The 18,468-nt window shown below is 54.1% G+C and overlaps 4 protein-coding genes across 4 annotated transcripts; 1 reads left to right on the plus strand and 3 right to left on the minus strand.

Moving 5' to 3' along the window:
• Positions 1 to 1,462: 1,462 nt before the first annotated feature.
• Positions 1,463 to 3,697, minus strand: PHACADRAFT_260271 (uncharacterized protein). Its single transcript, XM_007398389.1, has one exon. It carries the CDS (start codon positions 2,037 to 2,039, stop codon positions 1,647 to 1,649), a length of 393 nt encoding a protein of 130 aa, XP_007398451.1. The 5' UTR covers positions 2,040 to 3,697; the 3' UTR covers positions 1,463 to 1,646.
• A 4,845-nt stretch (positions 3,698 to 8,542) lies between these two features.
• PHACADRAFT_30690 (uncharacterized protein) lies at positions 8,543 to 9,547 on the minus strand (the record flags this gene model as incomplete). The annotated part of the gene is made up of 4 exons (XM_007397572.1): positions 8,543 to 8,721; positions 8,781 to 9,046; positions 9,100 to 9,372; positions 9,435 to 9,547. The coding sequence occupies 4 exons, from the start codon at positions 9,545 to 9,547 to the stop codon at positions 8,543 to 8,545; spliced, it is 831 nt and encodes a 276-aa protein (XP_007397634.1).
• A 3,287-nt stretch (positions 9,548 to 12,834) lies between these two features.
• PHACADRAFT_260279 (uncharacterized protein) lies at positions 12,835 to 15,593 on the plus strand. The gene is made up of 6 exons (XM_007398390.1): positions 12,835 to 12,895; positions 12,961 to 13,864; positions 13,920 to 14,199; positions 14,254 to 14,631; positions 14,757 to 15,005; positions 15,058 to 15,593. The coding sequence occupies exons 2-6, from the start codon at positions 13,377 to 13,379 to the stop codon at positions 15,400 to 15,402; spliced, it is 1,740 nt and encodes a 579-aa protein (XP_007398452.1). The 5' UTR covers positions 12,835 to 12,895; positions 12,961 to 13,376; the 3' UTR covers positions 15,403 to 15,593.
• Positions 15,594 to 17,817: 2,224 nt separating this feature from the next.
• On the minus strand, positions 17,818 to 18,353 carry PHACADRAFT_198195 (uncharacterized protein; the record flags this gene model as incomplete). Its single annotated transcript, XM_007398391.1, has 2 exons — positions 17,818 to 18,286; positions 18,349 to 18,353. The coding sequence occupies 2 exons, from the start codon at positions 18,351 to 18,353 to the stop codon at positions 17,818 to 17,820; spliced, it is 474 nt and encodes a 157-aa protein (XP_007398453.1).
• Positions 18,354 to 18,468: the final 115 nt, after the last annotated feature.

Here is an 18,468-nt window from a genome sequence, read left to right on the forward strand (position 1 = left end):
GTTATAGGTCAGCATTACACGCAAAAGGGAAACCAGACTCGATAGTACCGACCGCAAGTTGTATTTCTCTCTCGACGGCTGCTTACGATGCGCAAGCCTCGTCAAGTCTTCCGTGCTTTGTTGTGCGCCTACATCTCACCCACTGGACCCTATCCCTCAACAACATTTCAAGTACGCGTATATCGACGTATAGACCTGTAACAATCGACACTTGGGACATGCACGCGTCGCCGGATTGCACCCGTCTCGGGAACTTGCGCAGCGGACTGCGTTGCTCGGAGCGATGACTATGCGCTCAGCTCACGCGGCAAGAGAAAGTGCGGATTTGAAGAGTTTTTGGCAAGATAAGTCTGCGCTAGTCTTTTGACCAGTCTTCCATGAGTGAGTGCTGCTCGTATACTGATGATATGCCCGGCTGATGACGTCCTTCAGCGAGTTCGAAAGAGTATATAAACGGGGACGACGTAACGCCTGTATGAGACATGTTGCGCACTGCTGGTATGATTCCTGGATCGGAGAACGGAGAGCCAGTCGAAGCATGGAAGAAGCAATCTTGGGAATGACAACGAGGTGCCCTCTTTCAAACATTACATGTAGCGTTTGTCGACCCTTGTATGTAACTCATACTCCTTCGCGTCTCGCAAACCCTGAACATCACGCGGCATCCTGAGCAAAGCGATAATGAATAGCAAAGTAGAACGAGTCCGACTGGGGTCGACATTCAGACAAGGCTTCGCCCCTCAACATCTTTCGCTTGAAAACTCATATCCTTGCTCTGACTCCCGCGCTGTAAGCTTTCTGCTGTACTCCGTCTACCGATGAAGATGGCTTATAAATGTCCCGTATTTGCAGAGATGCGCCTTTCCGACTAATCATCGCTCGTTTTACCTACCATTAATATTGCTGTGCAAATGACCGCTATGTGAGGCAGAGGATGTTCAGCCGAGGAGACTGGGAACGAGCGGACCTCCTACAGCCCTCATTCTCCAAGTGTATACTCTTTGAGTGCCCCTCCAGCCGTTCTGCGTCGACGCCTCGACCTCTAACACAGGTGAGGGGGAAGGTGCTCAAAATTCGCCTCTATAGGCACGAATTGCAGCAGTCCGTCGTCCGACGATACATGCTTGTCTTGTGCGATCTACACAACATCGTGCAGCAACATCGTGCAGCAGCATGAGCAGCCGTGCAGAGGACGAGAAACAGGGGGAGGAGGAGTGCTAGTGAAAGCTCGAGGCCCTTAGCATCGGCTACCCACCGGACGACGACGCGCCGCGTGTCTGGATAACGTGTCAAGCCTTCATTCAATCCGTCTCCTGGAGCATGCGCTTCCTAATATTGTCATAATGGTCTGGAAGATGCAAGGAGCGGGCCCATTTACGCCGGTGTCCAAGTAGTGAGCGAGTATCAGATATCGATCACGTCGACCCCAGTTCTGTCCGTCTGTGAAGACGGAGTATATATTAATACGCTGGTTTCTAGCTGACGTGGTAGAAGCGAATGTAAGTATGTATTAAGGAGGTAGCCTGGATGTAACTGTATTATATACTATGTTTCCAGGTTAAAAATCTATCTCCATCCCTAATCAAGGCTGAGCGCTGAGGCCTGAGGCTCGAGACTCTACCAGCGAAACGGACAACCCCTTCCATTCAAATCCCCGTGCCCACGCCTTCGTCCCGCCGCTCGAGCAATGTACAGAGCCGTGCAATGATCGCCTCGAGTGACGCGACCCGCTGCACAAGTGCCGCAGAGCTGGTGCTGTCCGGTGACGCATGTGTGTCCCACACTGGCAGTGCTGCACCCTCGAAGGTCTGTGCGCCGACATGCTCGCACACGGAAGGCGGGGCGTCGGGGCATGTGGTCGCATGGACGGGGTATGGGGACCCAGCAAGGGGCGAAGGGCCTGATGGGGACGATCCGTGGCTGGTCGTCAAGGAGCTGATTTCGCTAAACGGCGGCTCGCTGTCGGTGCTTTCGAGCTTGACTGGTGCGAGCGCAGCAGACTCGGCTGGCGTGCGGCGAACATCGATGGTGCCGTCCATTTCAGGCAATGAACTTGCTGCGCCAATACTGTCTCTCCTAGATGTCTCCGGCGCGCTCACGCCCGCTGAGCGGCTCAAAGGATGTAACACTGCTGTCCCGTCAACGGGTTCGGATTTGACGGTGATCCCGCTGTCTGCTACCACCGTGCTCGCAGTGTGCCCTTGGCGTACTGGCGGGGGGTGCGGCCAATCGACACGTTCGGAGTCAACTGCTGGCATAGCACTCTCGCCTCGGATCGCGACGTCGTCATGTGCGACGAACCTCCTCCATTTGAGTTTTGGCATGTCAGTAGTGGCATCGCCGTCATTGTCGGTGGGTTGCGTCCCCAGGGATAGCGTTACTTCTGGCGGGAGCGGTTCCTGAACGTCGAGCAGCGTGAGTGGACGCATCTCCTGTGTGTGTCCGCACTCTTCCAGAGCATCGTGCTCGCCTCTTCGAAATACAACAGGCGCGTAGGCCGCGTGTTCGTTGTGTGCCAAACCCGCGCTCCTCGCCGCTGGCCTTGACACGTACAAGTTGCGCTGCACGGTCGTGACAGGTAGCGCCGAGCGTTGCGGATCGAGGTGACTTCGGTGGAGGATGTGTTCCTGTGCGGATGCCGTAGGGTTCGTCTGCGATGGAGGATAAGACTCCGCGTCTGAGTCAGAGTCAAGGTCTGACAGGGAAGAAAGCTCAGATTCTGAGTCGACAACATGGTTGGAGTGGAGAGAGGTAAGCTTATTCGTCACGACCTCGCCATCGTGTACAGTCGCTCTGCGACACGATGCGGCGCGCTGGTGGCTGCGGGAAAGAGGCTCCTCATCGGATGAGTCAGACTCAACTACAGGAATTGTGACAGGCGTGGCTGGTGAAGGACGAGATGTTCGAGGCGGGATGATCGCGACAGAGATATCTCTAATCCTTAGTCTGCCCTGACGTTGTGCGCCCGCCGACGGAGCCGCTACGGTAGGTGGTTGCGCTGCTGTAGGCGATTGTGCTACTGTAGGCGGTTCCGCTGCTGTAGGTGGCTCTACTGCTGTACGCGGTTCCGCTGCTATGCTCGTGATTATGGATGATATTGCCGAAGCTTCTGCCGCGACAGAAGCTGCTATGGCTTGGCCCATGGCTTCTTCTCTCTCCCCGTCTTGGACGCCCGGTTCTTCTTCACTTCCGTTCCCTCCTTTTCTGGGCCTATGCGTGCGGGCATCTCCTTCCAAAGCGTCTCCAGGCTGCACAGCATGTCCTGAGCGTAACATGTGTCGCATGGCACGCCCCACCGGAACGCAGAGCAGCGCCCCAACGAGGTGTGGCCCCGCTCGGTGAGCGCTTTTGCGTTGGCAGCAGCGCAGGCGGTGCATACCGGCCGCGGGAACTGACAATTCTTCCCCGCACGCACACAGACTGCACATGGCTCTCCAGGCGTCCAGACGCAGTTCGATTCCATACCCATGTATCGGCAGCGCGAGCACGGCGCTTTGGTCGCAATACTACATATCTTGTGCGACGCGGAGACACACGCATTGCAGGGCGCGCCTGGGACGGGGGCGATACACGGTAGGCCGTGCCGTTGGAAGTGATCACAAGCCAAGAGCTGAGCATGCGCTATCATCGATGCAGAATCGGATGTCGGACGGGCTCCGTCTGCGGGCGCGCTGGGTCCTGGTGCCTGTCAGGTTTATGAATAATGTATAAGGTAACGAACACTACGACAGCGTACTAGATCAAGCCTGCGCCGCTTAACCAGACCAGGTGATTCAGGTGACTGCGCGCGCTTTCGTTCAATGGTTTCGGAGGGTGCAGACGCGTAAGTACACGTCCGTGACAACAGTTGGCATTGCGTGCATGACGCACCATGCGATGCCGAGTTACAAAGAAGGCCATGCTCGACGCAAGGGCTGCAAGATTGGCCAGCTGCTTTTTGATTGAGATAATTCTGCACACTTCAGAGATATATAGGTTGTGCAAAACAATGCGCTCACTTTGTCCCCATACACGCGTCCACTGGTGTCATGTATGACTGTACTTGGACATGAGGTTGCGAGACTGGCATGGAGCTCGGAGGATGCTCGTGGCGCTCTGTTCAGGAAGGGCCGAAGTCTTTCTTCGTAGGAAGATGTATTCGACTGTGCAAGTAGTGCTGGCGCCATAGGAACAGCTATCTCGGCTGAGTCTGGCTTGCCTCCCTCTAGTTCACCACGCCCGACAGCCTTGACAAGCACAACGAGATAAGTGCAATATTGAGTATATCATGGCGAGTAGCTCACCTGAGTGGGTTGTCCAGACCCTGCCAACACTTCAAACTCCGTCCAGCTGGCATACCGCATCCCAGCTTGGTCTATAATCTGACTTGCGGCGCGGCGGCTTACACCGCGCGCAGCATCTGCGGAGCTGTATTTCATGGCAGACATTTGCCAGACACGAGTGCGCGGCGCAGGTGCAGCAGGTCGTAGACAGAGATGTAGCACAGGCAGAAATTTGCCACCCGCAGAAAAGGGAAACATCACGGCAATGAAGGCACGTGATGTGACAGGGCGCGTCCTGCATCAGCCGTGATCGATTGATTCCTGAAATCGTTCAATTTTTGCCCAGCGCGGAACGCCTAAGATAGGCCCATTACACTTTCACCCATATTACGTGAGATCTTTGTCACGCTTTGGCAGAGGAAACCTTTCGAAGCTTAAAATAAGGACTCATGCTAGTCATAGCCCAAAATTGAGTAACCGGATTAATACATGCTGGTCTCAAGATGTTTTCTGCTTACTTCAATTTTTCTCTCTCCCTCTCGTTTTTGTTATTTTGATGTCGGAAGCGTGGATTTCACGGGCGGTAAAGGCGAGTGTGATGCCGCGCCGGACGGGTGCATTCACATGCATGTCACAATCTGTCACATATGGATGAAAGTGTAATGGGCCTATCTTAATCTATGGCAATTATAGTCACTACTGTGATATGATCACGTGACGTGACAGGACGCGCATCTGCCGCGCTCTGAAGTCTTCCGGCGCGTCCACAGCACGTCAGACGTTCGTGCTCAACATGATTTGAGCGACCAGTCTCCTTTTGCTTAGCACTTTTTTCGTTCGCATTGACAGGTTCCGCTAGCGCGCATAGCCCGCAGAGAACGTTAATACGCGAGGCCTCCGCACGAACGATAGGGTTCAAGCTCATTCACGACTTCGCGAAAACATTTATAGGTACTATTGGCATACTATCATGCTCTCGAATATCCTCAGAAACATACTTACGATAGTCAAATTCTCAGAAGGTGTTGTTGGGAAATCACTGGCATTCTAAATAGAAATAGACATATTCGTTTGATTGCCTCCGATGCTATCTCTCCTTGAATCTGCCATGGCTCAGCAAGCAAACATTCGCTCTACATCTAGTTGCTCGCTAGTACCAATATTAATCTAGTCTCGACGACTCATCTAGGACTGAGCCGCGAAGTATTACCACTGTTGCGGCTCATGCAGGGGATCCAAGCAGTGTGGTGAGGGAAGTACAGCTGGATGCTGTGGCTGTCATGAGGCCAACCGGCGCCAGACAATGATCTTCCATTGTGATAAGGGAGGCGTTTACCGCACGGCATTCACTGTGTACTCGGAATGCACTGTAGAGTGGAGAAACATGACCACTCTGACATCGTAATCTGACCAAAGCTGCTTTCGAAATCGGCGTGGTATAGATTGAATACGAGCGTAACAATTTGCACTCGGTCTCCGACTTGGCATAGAAGATTATCAAGGAGCAATAGATCGAGTTGGACCTCACAAAGAGCTCCTCGAGAACTCACCTCTGCATCTGACCTGCAGCTCTCTCAAGACTCTCCCACGAGTCAGCCTCGACACAACCGCTTAATTCAGTAGTTTGATGTGCCATGTAGGGACCGGGATACTGACTATATCATGTGTACCGAGCTGAAGCGAGACGTTCGAGTGTGCTGAGCCACAGCCTCCATGTGACGAATTGCAGAATGCGCTCCAGTATCGCCGTCCGCTTTGAGGAGCAGCTCGATGCACCTTAATCCCTGCAACAGAAAGATATCATCGGAACGATCGAACGCGCACAAGTCCCCACACGACTCACCAATACTCCAACTGCTCCTCCGGCCACTTTAATTCTTTAATCGCCAGGTCCACGTCTCAGCTTTCCGCTCGAGCAAAGAATGGAGTTGTTCGATGGTTGCCCCCAGATATAAACGCGCAGCATCTGACAAGCATCGCCCCACAATTCACAGGTGTCTTGCATGACTGCGGCGGTAGAGCCATGTAGGTCTGCACGCTGGAGTGCACAACTTAATGGGAAGAACTCGACAATGGCCACGTACTCGGCCAGAGACCAGGAAAGTGGATACTCACAAGACACCATTTCGCTAGCAGTGACACTGCGCTCCCTCCGAGATGTCTAGTTGCTTCCAGCATTTGTCGACGGATATGAAACGTGAGCTTGCCCATAGGCGCCGCCTTCAGCACCAGAAGCGGCCGCAAGGAACCGGGTGCACCGATAGGGGCATCGGCTTGCTATGCGTACACGACGACATCAGGGTCCAAGAGCGGAACTGACAGCGTCGATGTGAATAGCCTGCACACGCAACAGGATCAGTGGGAACCGACCACAAGGTAAAAGAGCGGTTATTCAGACTACAGCAGCGAAGGTAGATGTATAGCATGTGCAGATCGCCACCAAGCTGCGAGGTACATGTCACGCGACACCTAACATGTTGCGAGTACGGGAGGTGTAGAGGCGGCCCACACGGTGCTGGTACGCAGGGATGACAGTTCTTATAAATGCGTTAGCTCTGAGAAATATAGCAAAGACGAAAGGATGGGGGCGAGAGAACGGCAAGCAAGCTTAGAGCTAGGTGCTCTAATAATCGGATTTCGGGTTCGTGAGGCAACTCGCTGCACCATACCATGCACATCTCGTGTTCGAGCTTCACGACGTATCCTTGAGATGACTACGCCAAATATATCCATAGGCGATCTACGAGATACAGCAGGGCTAACCTCAATAACAGCACGCTCGCCGAGTGAAGAACGCACGCCTCCTCCATCAGAGCAACCCGTTCCTCCGCATCTAAAGTATGACCATCTGTAAACACACGCACTGGCGGCCCGCCTGCACTAGCAGCCTGCGGAACCCACGTCCAACGCCGGATACGATAATCGCAGAGAACAGCTCGGGGATCTCCGCAGGATATATGTGCGGATGCGGGTCGAGCACGAGAGTAACCGAGGTGGCGCGACTAGCAGCGGTGACTTGCAATTCTTAGATAAACACCGCGGAGATGCGTGGTGTGGCGCACGAGCCCCTGATCCGCCTTCTCCGACCCCGACAGTCGAACCGAGCTCTTGCAGGCGGTCAGCCTGAGACCTGCATAAAAGAGGGCATAAGAGCTGGCGGACGCCCACAAGAGGCCCAGACTAAAACGCAAGGATAAAGGAATCGAGCATACTGCTAGCATCTGTGTGAATGCACCAGGAATTGCAGATGGTTACTATTCGAATGCTAAGCGAGAAAATTGCGAAGAGCTCTCGCACAGCCGATGATGCGATTTTTCGGCCCTCAGCCCTACAATGTCCAGATGGGTGCTAAGAGTACTTCGGACGGGCTGTTCAGGCATGTTGTCCAGCAGAGGCTCCAGTTTATGCATTGTATGCTTGCCATCCGCACTCCCGATCCAGATATTCAGCGTCTCGAGGTTACTCCCGGCAGTGAACCGTCTATGACGCTGTCCCTCGATATTGGCGGTGCGCAGTTCACGTAGCCTCGGTCTTGCTAGAAAAATCCGAAGGATGGTTCGTGGACAGCATCGCATACTGTGTCGCCTGCTTGATATCCTCGGAGCCGACGATACATATATCTCCTCGATGTGTTCTACGAAGGCGGGGGAAATTGTGGGGAATCGTCGTAAAGCTGAGAAGATCGGCTTAAGGAAGGCCTGAACATCGTCCATGACATTTGGTCGATGTTGTCGGGGACAACGTTAACCTCGGCGAACAAGGGCTTCTCCACGAGGTTTTGGTAGGACAGGTTGACGTGGAGCCCATGCTCTAGAAAGACAGCTGCAAGTGGTGAGGGAAGGCTTGTCACTTCGAAGGAGACTGACGATAGTATCAGCCAATTCTTGTGGCAAGTTATTTGCAGGTGCCCAAGCCATAGCATCACAGCTCACAGCGCGGAAGTCTACCCTGGGTTATCTGTGCAGGTACGAGCTGGGGGCAGTACAGGCTGCTCACCTTGGGAAGAATACGACAAGACGGACGTAGGAGGGTAACCTGGCGCGCTAACAAAGCCAGCCTTCTATTTAATCTCATGGTGACGAAGCGACAACCGCAAAGTTCCGCACACTGCCATGCGAATTTCTGACACGTTGCCTAGCAATTCAACCACGAGTGATAAAAATGAACGCGATGAGATACAAGGGCAATAGAAGTACAACCGACGACCCAAGATCCAGGATATCACTACTTCGCAGGAAATGAGCGCAAGATTCGGAAGCATAGAAAGGGGTGTTCGTACCTTAATGAACTTCGCCATGAATTTTCTGGTAGAAAAGAGCGAAGTCAGTTAATTCGGTGCAGACAGTGATATTCCGAGGAACCCACTTATGGAACTGTGTTCGCAAAAGATCGTTGACGAACTGTCCAGATGCGCCATCCTTGTCTCGTGAGCTCATCGCTTGGTTCTTGAAAATCAAGTCTGAAAGAGCCAAAATATAGTTAGCGGTAATATTCCGGCACAGTGAGCAGTGCACGCACCATCGTCCCATCTCCGCTTCACAGCAAACGTTCCAGGTACAGTAGTATTGACGCCAGTTGGTGTTTGGCCAAGTGCCGCCGCAAGATTCAACAAGGGATTTGCAGTAGCAATCTCCGCTTCACGGGCTGCTGCCGAAGACGCAGATTGTTCGCGTTCTTGTCGATCCTTCTCCGCCGCGCGTTCTCGCTTAATCTTCTCGAGCTCGCGCAAGAGCTCGGCAGAGTCGTCGTCATCGTCATCGTCGTCGTCATCATCATCATCGTCCCTAGAGATAACCTTAGCAAGGCATCGTGGACTAGTCATGACGACTTGACGTACTCATCACTCTCGTCACCGCTCCCGCCTTCCTTTGCTCCATCCTCCGACGCTTTCTCCTCGTCCTTGTCATCATCTTTGTCCATCTCCAGAGCCTCCTGCAGCAATTTCCTCCGCTTGTTCGCCTCGTCGTCTGCAGCATTTCCGTTCTCCACAGCCAGCGACGGCTTGCCCTCTGCCTTCCTCTTCTTCTCCCGCGCCTCTGCCTCTGCAGCGAGCAACTCCGCCCGCAAGTCGCGCTTCTTAACCTCGTTAGTGGAGGTTTGTCCAGGTTGTCTGTAGGAGAAGAAAATAGCGTTATGTAGCTATGACTCGGAGGCTATAAGAACAGAACGTACCTAAACTTGAGCTTCGTGTGCGCGGCCATGTCCCGCACGGAGAATTGGCGAGAGCCGCCCTTCACATCCTTCGCTTGAGCAGGGTCCCATGTTGGTCTGTGTGCGGTAGACATGGCGTCGCCGTCGAGGGTAACGTCGAGGGTAACGTTGAGGAGAAGAGCGCAAGTTGCGGTCACTTGCTGTCACGCGGCCTGGCGCGGGTTGGTTTGATTGTGGTGATGCGATCAACCCTTCACGTGAAGATCCAGTTCATCTGCTGTAGCAACCGAACCAAATATCCTAGCCGAAGTTTGCGACCTTCCACTCAGGAGTCACATCGTCGGCGTGACTACCGCTCGCAAACATCGCAGACAATATGTTACGCTGGTAGGTATTATTCGATGCATGTAACCGACTTGAGCATAAATTTGCCCACAGATGCACACAGCTTTTGATCGCAAAGTGCTGTCACAACGAGATGGGCTTAAAGCTGCGGGAGCTAAAGCAAGCTGCTCCACGAATGTACTATTTTACTTCAATTTTAGTATCATTCCAACTCCAGACAAAGGACATGCTGCTCAGAAGCTGCTCTAGAGTCACCGCTAGCCGTGCCATCAGTGCACCGCCTACATGCTGTGCTCGCCGACAAGTTCTGTCCGGAGAGACGCACCGGCCATCGCTCGACATGCCATTCAACTGGTATGCTGCGCTTCAAAAATGGCCTTTGGTTCATTATGACCTAATGCGTTTCTTCTGCAGGAGGAGCTGCTGGGTATGGAGGCTGTTCCGCTTGAGTATACCAGAAAATTCGTCCCTGAAACCAGTCCAAATGTTCGCGAGAACATACATCCAGTCTCGGTGTCTTGAATTGCTGCGCTCTAGTGCCAGTGACAGTGGAGATGCCCGTCGACCTATGTCACTCGCGAGTAGAAGGGCTGGCCTGATATCCGGGAAAAGAGTGGTTGCGCGCCGGTGAAGCGGTTCGGACACTCCATTTCCTCGACAAAGCAAAGCAAGGTACGGCACAGGAACTAGCATTCAGTCAGCCTCTGACTGTTCTCTTGTCTTCGTCTCCGGAAAGGGTCCTCTTCGCCGGATGACATCAATCCGGAACCCTCCTGGATTAGAACTGTATCGCTCCTATCATTCTAAGGCCCCAAGTTTACCATATGGAACAAAAGGTTTGGCATACGCCCGCATGCATAGTCTGACTCAGTGCCGTTTCATCAGTCTCTGGCTTGATTTTGCCGGCAGTAGCCCGATGTCGCAGTCGTTCCGTGCAACACCGGCTCAAGTTTCTGTCGACACCAGTGCGTCTATGGACGTCTATTGTCCAGATATCCACGGGCTTATGCCCTCTCAAATGGCCACCTCAGAACACGTCGAACTGTCGCATGGCCTCTTCTCAACACCCCGGCTTCTAACGCGGAATGCACCAGGATGCGGCCAAGGCTAGAGGCTAACGCCACTGAACCGGACTGTCACATGAATCCTGAAGCCACAATCGCCAGCATGCTTCCCCACAATCTTTTAACAGCGATCCAAGAGGGACGTTTTAAGCATCCAGACAATCCGCCACCCAAGAAATTCACTGCAAAACGAAGAACACTTTAGCTTGTGCTATATTTCACCAAACCGCATAAGGTATGTGTGGCACTTCCATGCCACATCTAAATTGTATAAAGTTTTCGGCGATATCCTGTCTGTACGAGACACGATTCTAGACCGTCTAACAGGAATCTTCGCATTCGTCTTGTGATTATGACGGCGCCGCTATGTCTGCGACGCGCCACATATGCGTTCATCTCTGACCAGCTACGGGAACTGTCTTAGTTGAGGCGCTACTCTTAGTGTGCTGCGCTTCGCCTGTCGGCGGAGCTCACGCTAGAACCCTCCGCGTCCCAGCAGCTAGCCAACGCGGCGCTCCTGAGACCTGCTCTTCTACGGCATCCGTTATACAAGGTTTGATCGACAGTCTATACGAGGAGCGTCCTTCTCAGATTGATGTGACAGAAAATATCAAGCTCTCGGACGAAACGCTGTCTATCCGTGCGAGTGCTCCGCTGCGCTAGCCCTGTAGCTGGAGACGCTCTCGGCCGCCCGAAGGCCGACTAATTGTCCTGTACAAGACTGGTGTCCAGGATGTGCCAGGCCGCATTTGTGAGTGTGCGTCCATCACGTCCTACGACAGGAATGTTGCATGTTCCCGGCTCCCGTGGCTATTGTACAGCGCAGCCTCCGAAGACCTGCATCGCCGCCGAGTGTTAAGCCACGCGAAGCGCCCGCGCCTAACCCTTGCACGATTGCGCAAGTGCTCAAGCGAGCTTTCGGGGATGCGCCGTGCTGACATTCTTCTCCACTAGCTATTGTCGGCTTATTCTCGTCGCTGCCGCGTCGAGAGAGAAAAAACTTGCACGCTCGCCTGTCAAGCAGCCGTGTGCCAATCCAGCCGGCATCGAGTCATGAGACGTAACCATAGCTTATACATTCGCTGAGTACATACAATTGCCGACATGCGTCCGTGTAGGATTGAATGTCGATTGCGGGAGCAGGATTCCCTTCGCATGAGCTCTCTGCCGGCGGTTCTCACAGAACCTGTGGAGGTGCGGGATACTGTGACACTGACAAACTGGGTGTCCTAGGAGAACCCGCGTCTGCCAGCGCATGTACTCAGCTGTACATTGCTCTCCATGCCTTGACAATGTGGTGAAACGGCGCTCCGACGTACCGCTGTGACGCTGAGTCAATGCGTTGAAATTACCGGCGCAATGGATGCGACAACCATGGTGATCCCGTATGCAGCTGATGCGCGAATTGACCGTTGCATCTCCAGGCTGTTCGTCGTTCGTTAGTGTTCAGCCACATGGAGAATCACAAATCTCCGGCATAATTGGAACCTCTGAAGCTGTGCAAGTTCTCGTCTTCTCGTGAACATGGTTCAGGGCAGCGATGCAAAGAGCGAGTACGGCATATCGCTACCATCATCTCGTCATCTGCGCACAACAAGGTACCGCGCGCAGACGTTGCCAGCGACGACATGTGCAATTGCGTTGACAATGTGAAACTCACAGGCCGTTGTCCTCTCGGAGCGGTGGCGGCTTCTGAGGTCTCTACGCACCCAGGGATCGTATGACGGATGCGCTCATGGAGGTGTACTGCAGACCAGTCCTGCACAGCACATAGCAGATCCGAGCGCTCGGCAACTTCCCTCGAAGCCCGCGTTGACGGATAGCATGCGACCAATCCTCCAATCCGAACCATAACGTTCTGCAGACACATTCACAGTTCCCCGCCATGTCCTGTGCTCTGCCACATCCGCTCGCGCGGCTGGATTCGGCAAGACTTACGCTTCGGCTGTCCAAAACGCCAGAGACAACAACAAGGAGTTAGGGCGCACAACCTCGTCAAGGTGAATAATTCGCATACGCCGGTCTCGCGTTGTCAGCCGCCCGGAACGATCAATTGAGAGTGCTCGTCGGACAGTAAGTATGACAATTGAAGCCCATGCTTCGTTCCAATTAATCAAAGCATGCAATGTCGATCTTAGCGATCTCTCACTCGACAACGATGTCTGTCGCCCTGAGCGCATATCGGGACCGCAATCTGGCGAGCAGTGGCGGTAACCGCAGGCGATGCGGTGCGTCTTCCCGCATTCGGCAATGTTTAAGGTTGGGGTTGCACGTCAATGCTCGATTCAGCCTTTCACTCAACCCAGCTGGATCTGTGGACCTCTGGACACCCCTGCTTTGTTCATCTGGCCGTGACTGGTGCTGTGACGACCCGGCGACTTGCTTTTTCGGATTTCATCGTCTTCTGGTTTGCACTGGCGTCAGCCGCAGTGGCCCAATTCGGTCGGTACGGACTTAACCACCAGGTATAAAGGCTCTTCTGGTCTCGGTCTGGTGTCTGGCAGCAACCTGCGTCGCAATCTCTTCTGGACATCTGCAAAACACATCCCCAGTCATGGGCAACTCTCACTCTCAGCCGTCTCAGCTCGCCGCTGCACCCCAACCTCTTCCACTTGACTCAAAACGACTACCTCGGCCTGTCCCCAAGAAGTCGTCGACGGCGTTGACTGCTTTGACTCTAGGTTGCGCGTCATCCGCACACAGTTTCGACGAGGTATCCCCACCAGCCAGCTCTATCGGTGGTCCCGAAGACAAGCACAGTTTTGAGCAACCGCCACCTCTGTACGCGTCGACATCCGACCTCCACGAAGACGACGACAAGGCCGCACAGGCATACAAGACGTTCCTGAAGAAGTACCCCGAATATCAGCTCACCTGGACTTTGGACGCTCTCCGGAGAAGCGACTTTGCGAGACTAGATCGCTCGGGCGAGACTTATGTCGATTACATGGGCGCCTCCCTGTACCCCGAGAGTTTGATCCGTGTCCATACTGGTTTCCTGCAGCGTAATGTATTGGGAAACACGCACTCGGTCAACAACTCGTAACGCCCTCCTATCTTCTTTCGGCCAGCGCCGGGCTAACACTCCATCACGCAGATCACAGCTCTCGTCCCGCTATGCGGAAGAAGCGCGCCAGGCAGTGCTTTCGTTCTTCAGGGCACCCCCAGGTTACACCGTCGTCTTCACCGCGAACGCAACAGGAGCCTTGAAGCTTGTGGGAGAATCCTTCCCCTTCCAGGAGGGCAGCTCCTTCGTTCTTAGCGCCGATTCGCATAACAGCGTTCACGGCATAAGACAGTTCGCCGCCTGGAAGGACGCCAAGGTCGTCTATATCCCTTGCTTAGACCAGGGCGGCGTGGACACCAAGACAGCGATGGTACCTCGCTCCATCTCGTCTCAGAGATGATCCATCTAACATCTTTCTTCTCAGGACGTATTATCAACTCAACGGGCACCGCACGACACTGCCCCGGCTCTATTTGCGCTCACGGCCCAATCAAATGTCACTAACAGCAAGAACAACCTCGGTCTCATCAAGCACGCGAAGTCGCTAGGGTACAGCGTACTTCTCGACGCTGCGGCACTAGCGGCAACATCCGTCATAAACCTGTCGGACTATCCGGTAGACGCCATGGCCCTCAGCTTCTACAAGATGTTCGGGTTCCCGACCGGCGTCGGGGCATTGATTGTCAAAGAATCCTTCCTGGCAGAACTGAGCCGCCCATGGTTCGCTGGTGGGACAGTCGACCTCGTCCAGGCACCAGGCATGGTCTACAGAATGAGTAGTGAGCTCCACTCGCGCTTCGAGGTGCGCTATCCCTTGCTCGTAGTGTCCGCAATGAGGTGGCTTCACGTCATCCCGCGGCGTAAACCCCCTTCATTTCGCTTTGTTGTGGTTTAGGTTATGATGGCTGACATCGGTGCCTTGTGTAGGACGGCACCATCAACTTCCTGAACCTCCCAGCGATCACCGATGGTCTGCGATTCCTTTCCGCGTATCTCCCCTTCCTCCCCATTCGACTCGCGTCCCTGACCCACTACCTGATAACCTCTCTTGCCGAGCTGAAACATGACAACGGCGCATCCGTCGTCCGCGTGCTCTCACGCGCTCCCACTCGCCGGCCAAAGGCAGTAGGCGAACAAGCCGAGACCGGCTCCGTAGTTAGCGTGATATTCCTTTCGGTAAGCCCATCCACCCCTGCGTCTTCGACCCTGCTGACGTGACGGCGCACAGCCCACGGGAGAGATGCTCCCGCTGTCCTTCATCGAGCACGCCGCGACAACACAAAATATCTCGCTGCGCACGGGTTGCATGTGCAACCCGGGCGGCGCGGCAGCGATCCTCGGCCTGCGGAACGAGATGGCAATGCTCGACGACCGCTCGACGATGCGCGACTTTGAGGTGCAGGTCGGCCGCGAGCTCGGCGTCGTGCGCATGAGTCTCGGCCTCGCGAGCAACTTCCACGACGTGTACCGCGTGCTCCGCTTCGCGGGCGCCATCGGACATACAGCGACGCGCGAAAGCATGTGGAATACCTGGCAGGAAGCCAGGGCAGCGGGGCTCAGCGGCGGACACTAGGCGATACCCTGAATTCTCACCTTTTCCTTGCATCTTTCCCGCGCTGGCTTGTAATAGTGACTTAACTGTATTTGCAACCAGAAGTCTAGTTGATCTTGTAACGGATGTACACATTTCTATCTTCTTACCAGCTTGTATGAGTTTACTTAGTATAGAGGACTCGGTACCGTAATCTCACGCGACACTCTTGCATCACTCTAATCTCCCAAGTGTGAAATGTCTTCATGGTGTTAAAAACTGCCGCCGATACAACAGTTCACGTTGAGGACTGTTCTGACAAAGAGATCTCGTAGCCTGGTAAAAGACGAGGTAAATGATATAGGTTCAAATCACATCGAGATCTTACAACCTCACAGACAGAGTCATGCCAGGTAACGCAGCGCAGACTGGAAATCGTCCACAAAAGGGTATTGCTTGACCAAGTTATTGCTAACGAAAGAGCATCGCAAAAATTGTATGCCCAGGGCTTATTCTGCCAGCACTCCCGTCTCTCGTACCGAATTGCCGGCCAGTGTCTGCCTGTCAATGCATGCACGGTGCCTCGACGCGGGGTCATTGTTCTCGGGGTCTGCGCAAAGGCGGCCTTGCCAAGATGTGAACAATACAGACATCGGAGCTACGAGTGAGCGCATAGGTAGGCTTTGCGCCTCGGAACTGATGTTCACGAGGACAAACAGGGCTGCCAGCGCACTGTGTCGTCATGCGCCCTGAGCGTGCCTGGATCAGTGCTGAATATTAAGAATTTAGCCTCAAAGCATATGAATACCGGACGAAGCGTCATGATCTCATTTCACGAAGGGCCCAGGTCGTCGAATGTTGCTTGCGGGGTTGCTTGGTTACCTGGAATAGAGACGCGCGAGTCGGAGATGAAGGTCGGTTACAAACCGGGGATACGTGGCATTATGACTTTAGGTCCACGTACACGCGGTGTAGGCGGACATGAAGCGCAGGCTTTGTGGCGTAATACCATATAGGTTAATTCGTAATGTAAAATTACTGACATTGTCTGGCACTCAACAAGTACTCGCCTCAAAAATTTCAGATTGACAGTAAGGAGGACAGCAGCACGGACCCTGAGTGTAGTGAAAACCTCGAACTAGAATGCGCGTCAGGATCGGGACCAGCGAGTCGAGGCTGGATGCACCCAGCAGCATAGCGAACTTCGTCGGCACTGGCTCCTTGCACTAAAATTTGCGGATCATGGGCAAAGGCCAAGGAGTGACATCCTGCGATAGACTTGTGTGATGGGTGAGAAAATAACGAAAACTAGGGTTGAATATGACACAACCGGTAGGAACTACTCACTCTGGGTCGTGTCCGCGAAAGGTTCGCAGAAGACCGTCGCGCTGCAGCCTCGGAAACATCCGCTCCACAGCGACCTCTTGCGTGCCCTCCCCAGATGGCGCCTCTTGCGATTTCCTGGGGAAGCCGACCGCAATCGCACGGACCAGCGTCTTGCATTAAAGCGCCAACAACGCACTCTCGTTCTTCAGCATATGCCCATGGAGGTCGTCGAGAAGCTGCCCTTCGGATTCTAGATCGGGCCATAGCTCGAACCGCAGCGTCATGCGCTTGAGATGCCGCAGCGCCGCGAGGTTCTGCCCCGAGAAAAGTTTATATGCGTGGGCACAGGCCGGTGGGAATGGATCAGACCCTTGGACCTCCCGTGGATTAATAATGCCACAGCGCACCGTGAGGGCGCTGAGATTGGGGCACATTGTCAGATCTACTGTTCGAAAGTCGCCTGGAATGATGGGTTGTGAGTCGGGATACCAGAACTTAACAGGGCAGCCTCTTCACCTTCTGCACTACGACCTCGTTGGATGGTGCACTGGAAGGTCTGTAAGTTTGGCCCGATTATTAGCATGAGCTGTCTCAGCTCCTCGCGCTCCGGAGCCCTGAAATGGAGGAGTCCAATATCCAGGGACTGCAGTGTAGATGCAGAGCGAGACGTGCGCAGCAAGGACCAGAAACCAGTAGGGAGATGTGTCCAGGGGTCCACGGATAAATCGGCCACCTCCAGACGGCTACTTCCTTCGTGGGAAGTGCATTGATCCGCTGAGCATGTTCGAAGAATTTGCAGAGACTCCACCTGTCCAAAAAGGCCGACTATGAGGCACATGTGCATGCTACCACCATACATCTCCCACCCCGCATCAAAGCGTAGCCTCTTCAACGCCGGCATGGGCGGGGTTGGCCATGAACCTGGCCACGCCAGCCGCACTCGATGGAGAGAAAGCTCTCGTAGGTTTGGGAGAAGCTTGAGGACATCAAAGAAGACCGTCGCGTTCGTCAGATGCTGGCGCTCTGTATGTGTGACTTCAGGCCTAAGCGTTCCAACATCACCCCTTTCGTGTTGCACCTCGACGGTGATCGCTGTATATCCCAATTTACCATCAAGACGGAGTCGCCTGATCAGAGGCCGGACAGCTGGCGCGTTGCAGAGGAAGCGTCGAAACTGAGACAGACTCTGGCGACGGTAGGATACCATAAACGGTTCTTCAGTATCCCAGTACTGAGCTGAGCCGAGCGCTCGGGGACCTGCTCGGCACCGTCGATCCAGGGGTGCTGACGCGCCGAGGGATCGTACTCTTCAGATAATGAGCGAAAGGACACCTGGAGGTCGTGGAAGATGTGTGGAAGAGCGATCGCACGCCAGAGGCGGCAGACAGAGCCGCATGTGAGCAGGTCTGCCTTGCCGCTAGGCATGGGTTGCATGTCTGCGCATCGGGACATATCTTCGTCCTGCTCTTCGTGGTCGATGTCTGTGGGGCGCAGTCGAGATATGATCGCATCCAGAAGCTCATTAGGGAAGCGGTATATGGCCCCTGCAAATCGGCCGGTCTGCGGTGGACCGCCTAGAAAAGCGTCACTGCGCTCGAACCTGGAGAAGACGGTTAGTTCAACCAGACCATTGCCAGACTATAAGTAATTGTTATATCTTACGACATATATTTATGGCACATCCGAGCTAAAGCGATCCAAAAATGCGTCAAAAGAGTCTCAGTAAACCTCGTTCAAGTTCGTGTCAACAAGGTCGGACGCAGTACCCCGGCTTGCTCCGAC

Source organism: Phanerochaete carnosa (genome assembly GCF_000300595.1).
Source record: "Phanerochaete carnosa HHB-10118-sp unplaced genomic scaffold PHACAscaffold_7, whole genome shotgun sequence".
Lineage (NCBI taxonomy): Eukaryota > Fungi > Basidiomycota > Agaricomycetes > Polyporales > Phanerochaetaceae > Phanerochaete > Phanerochaete carnosa.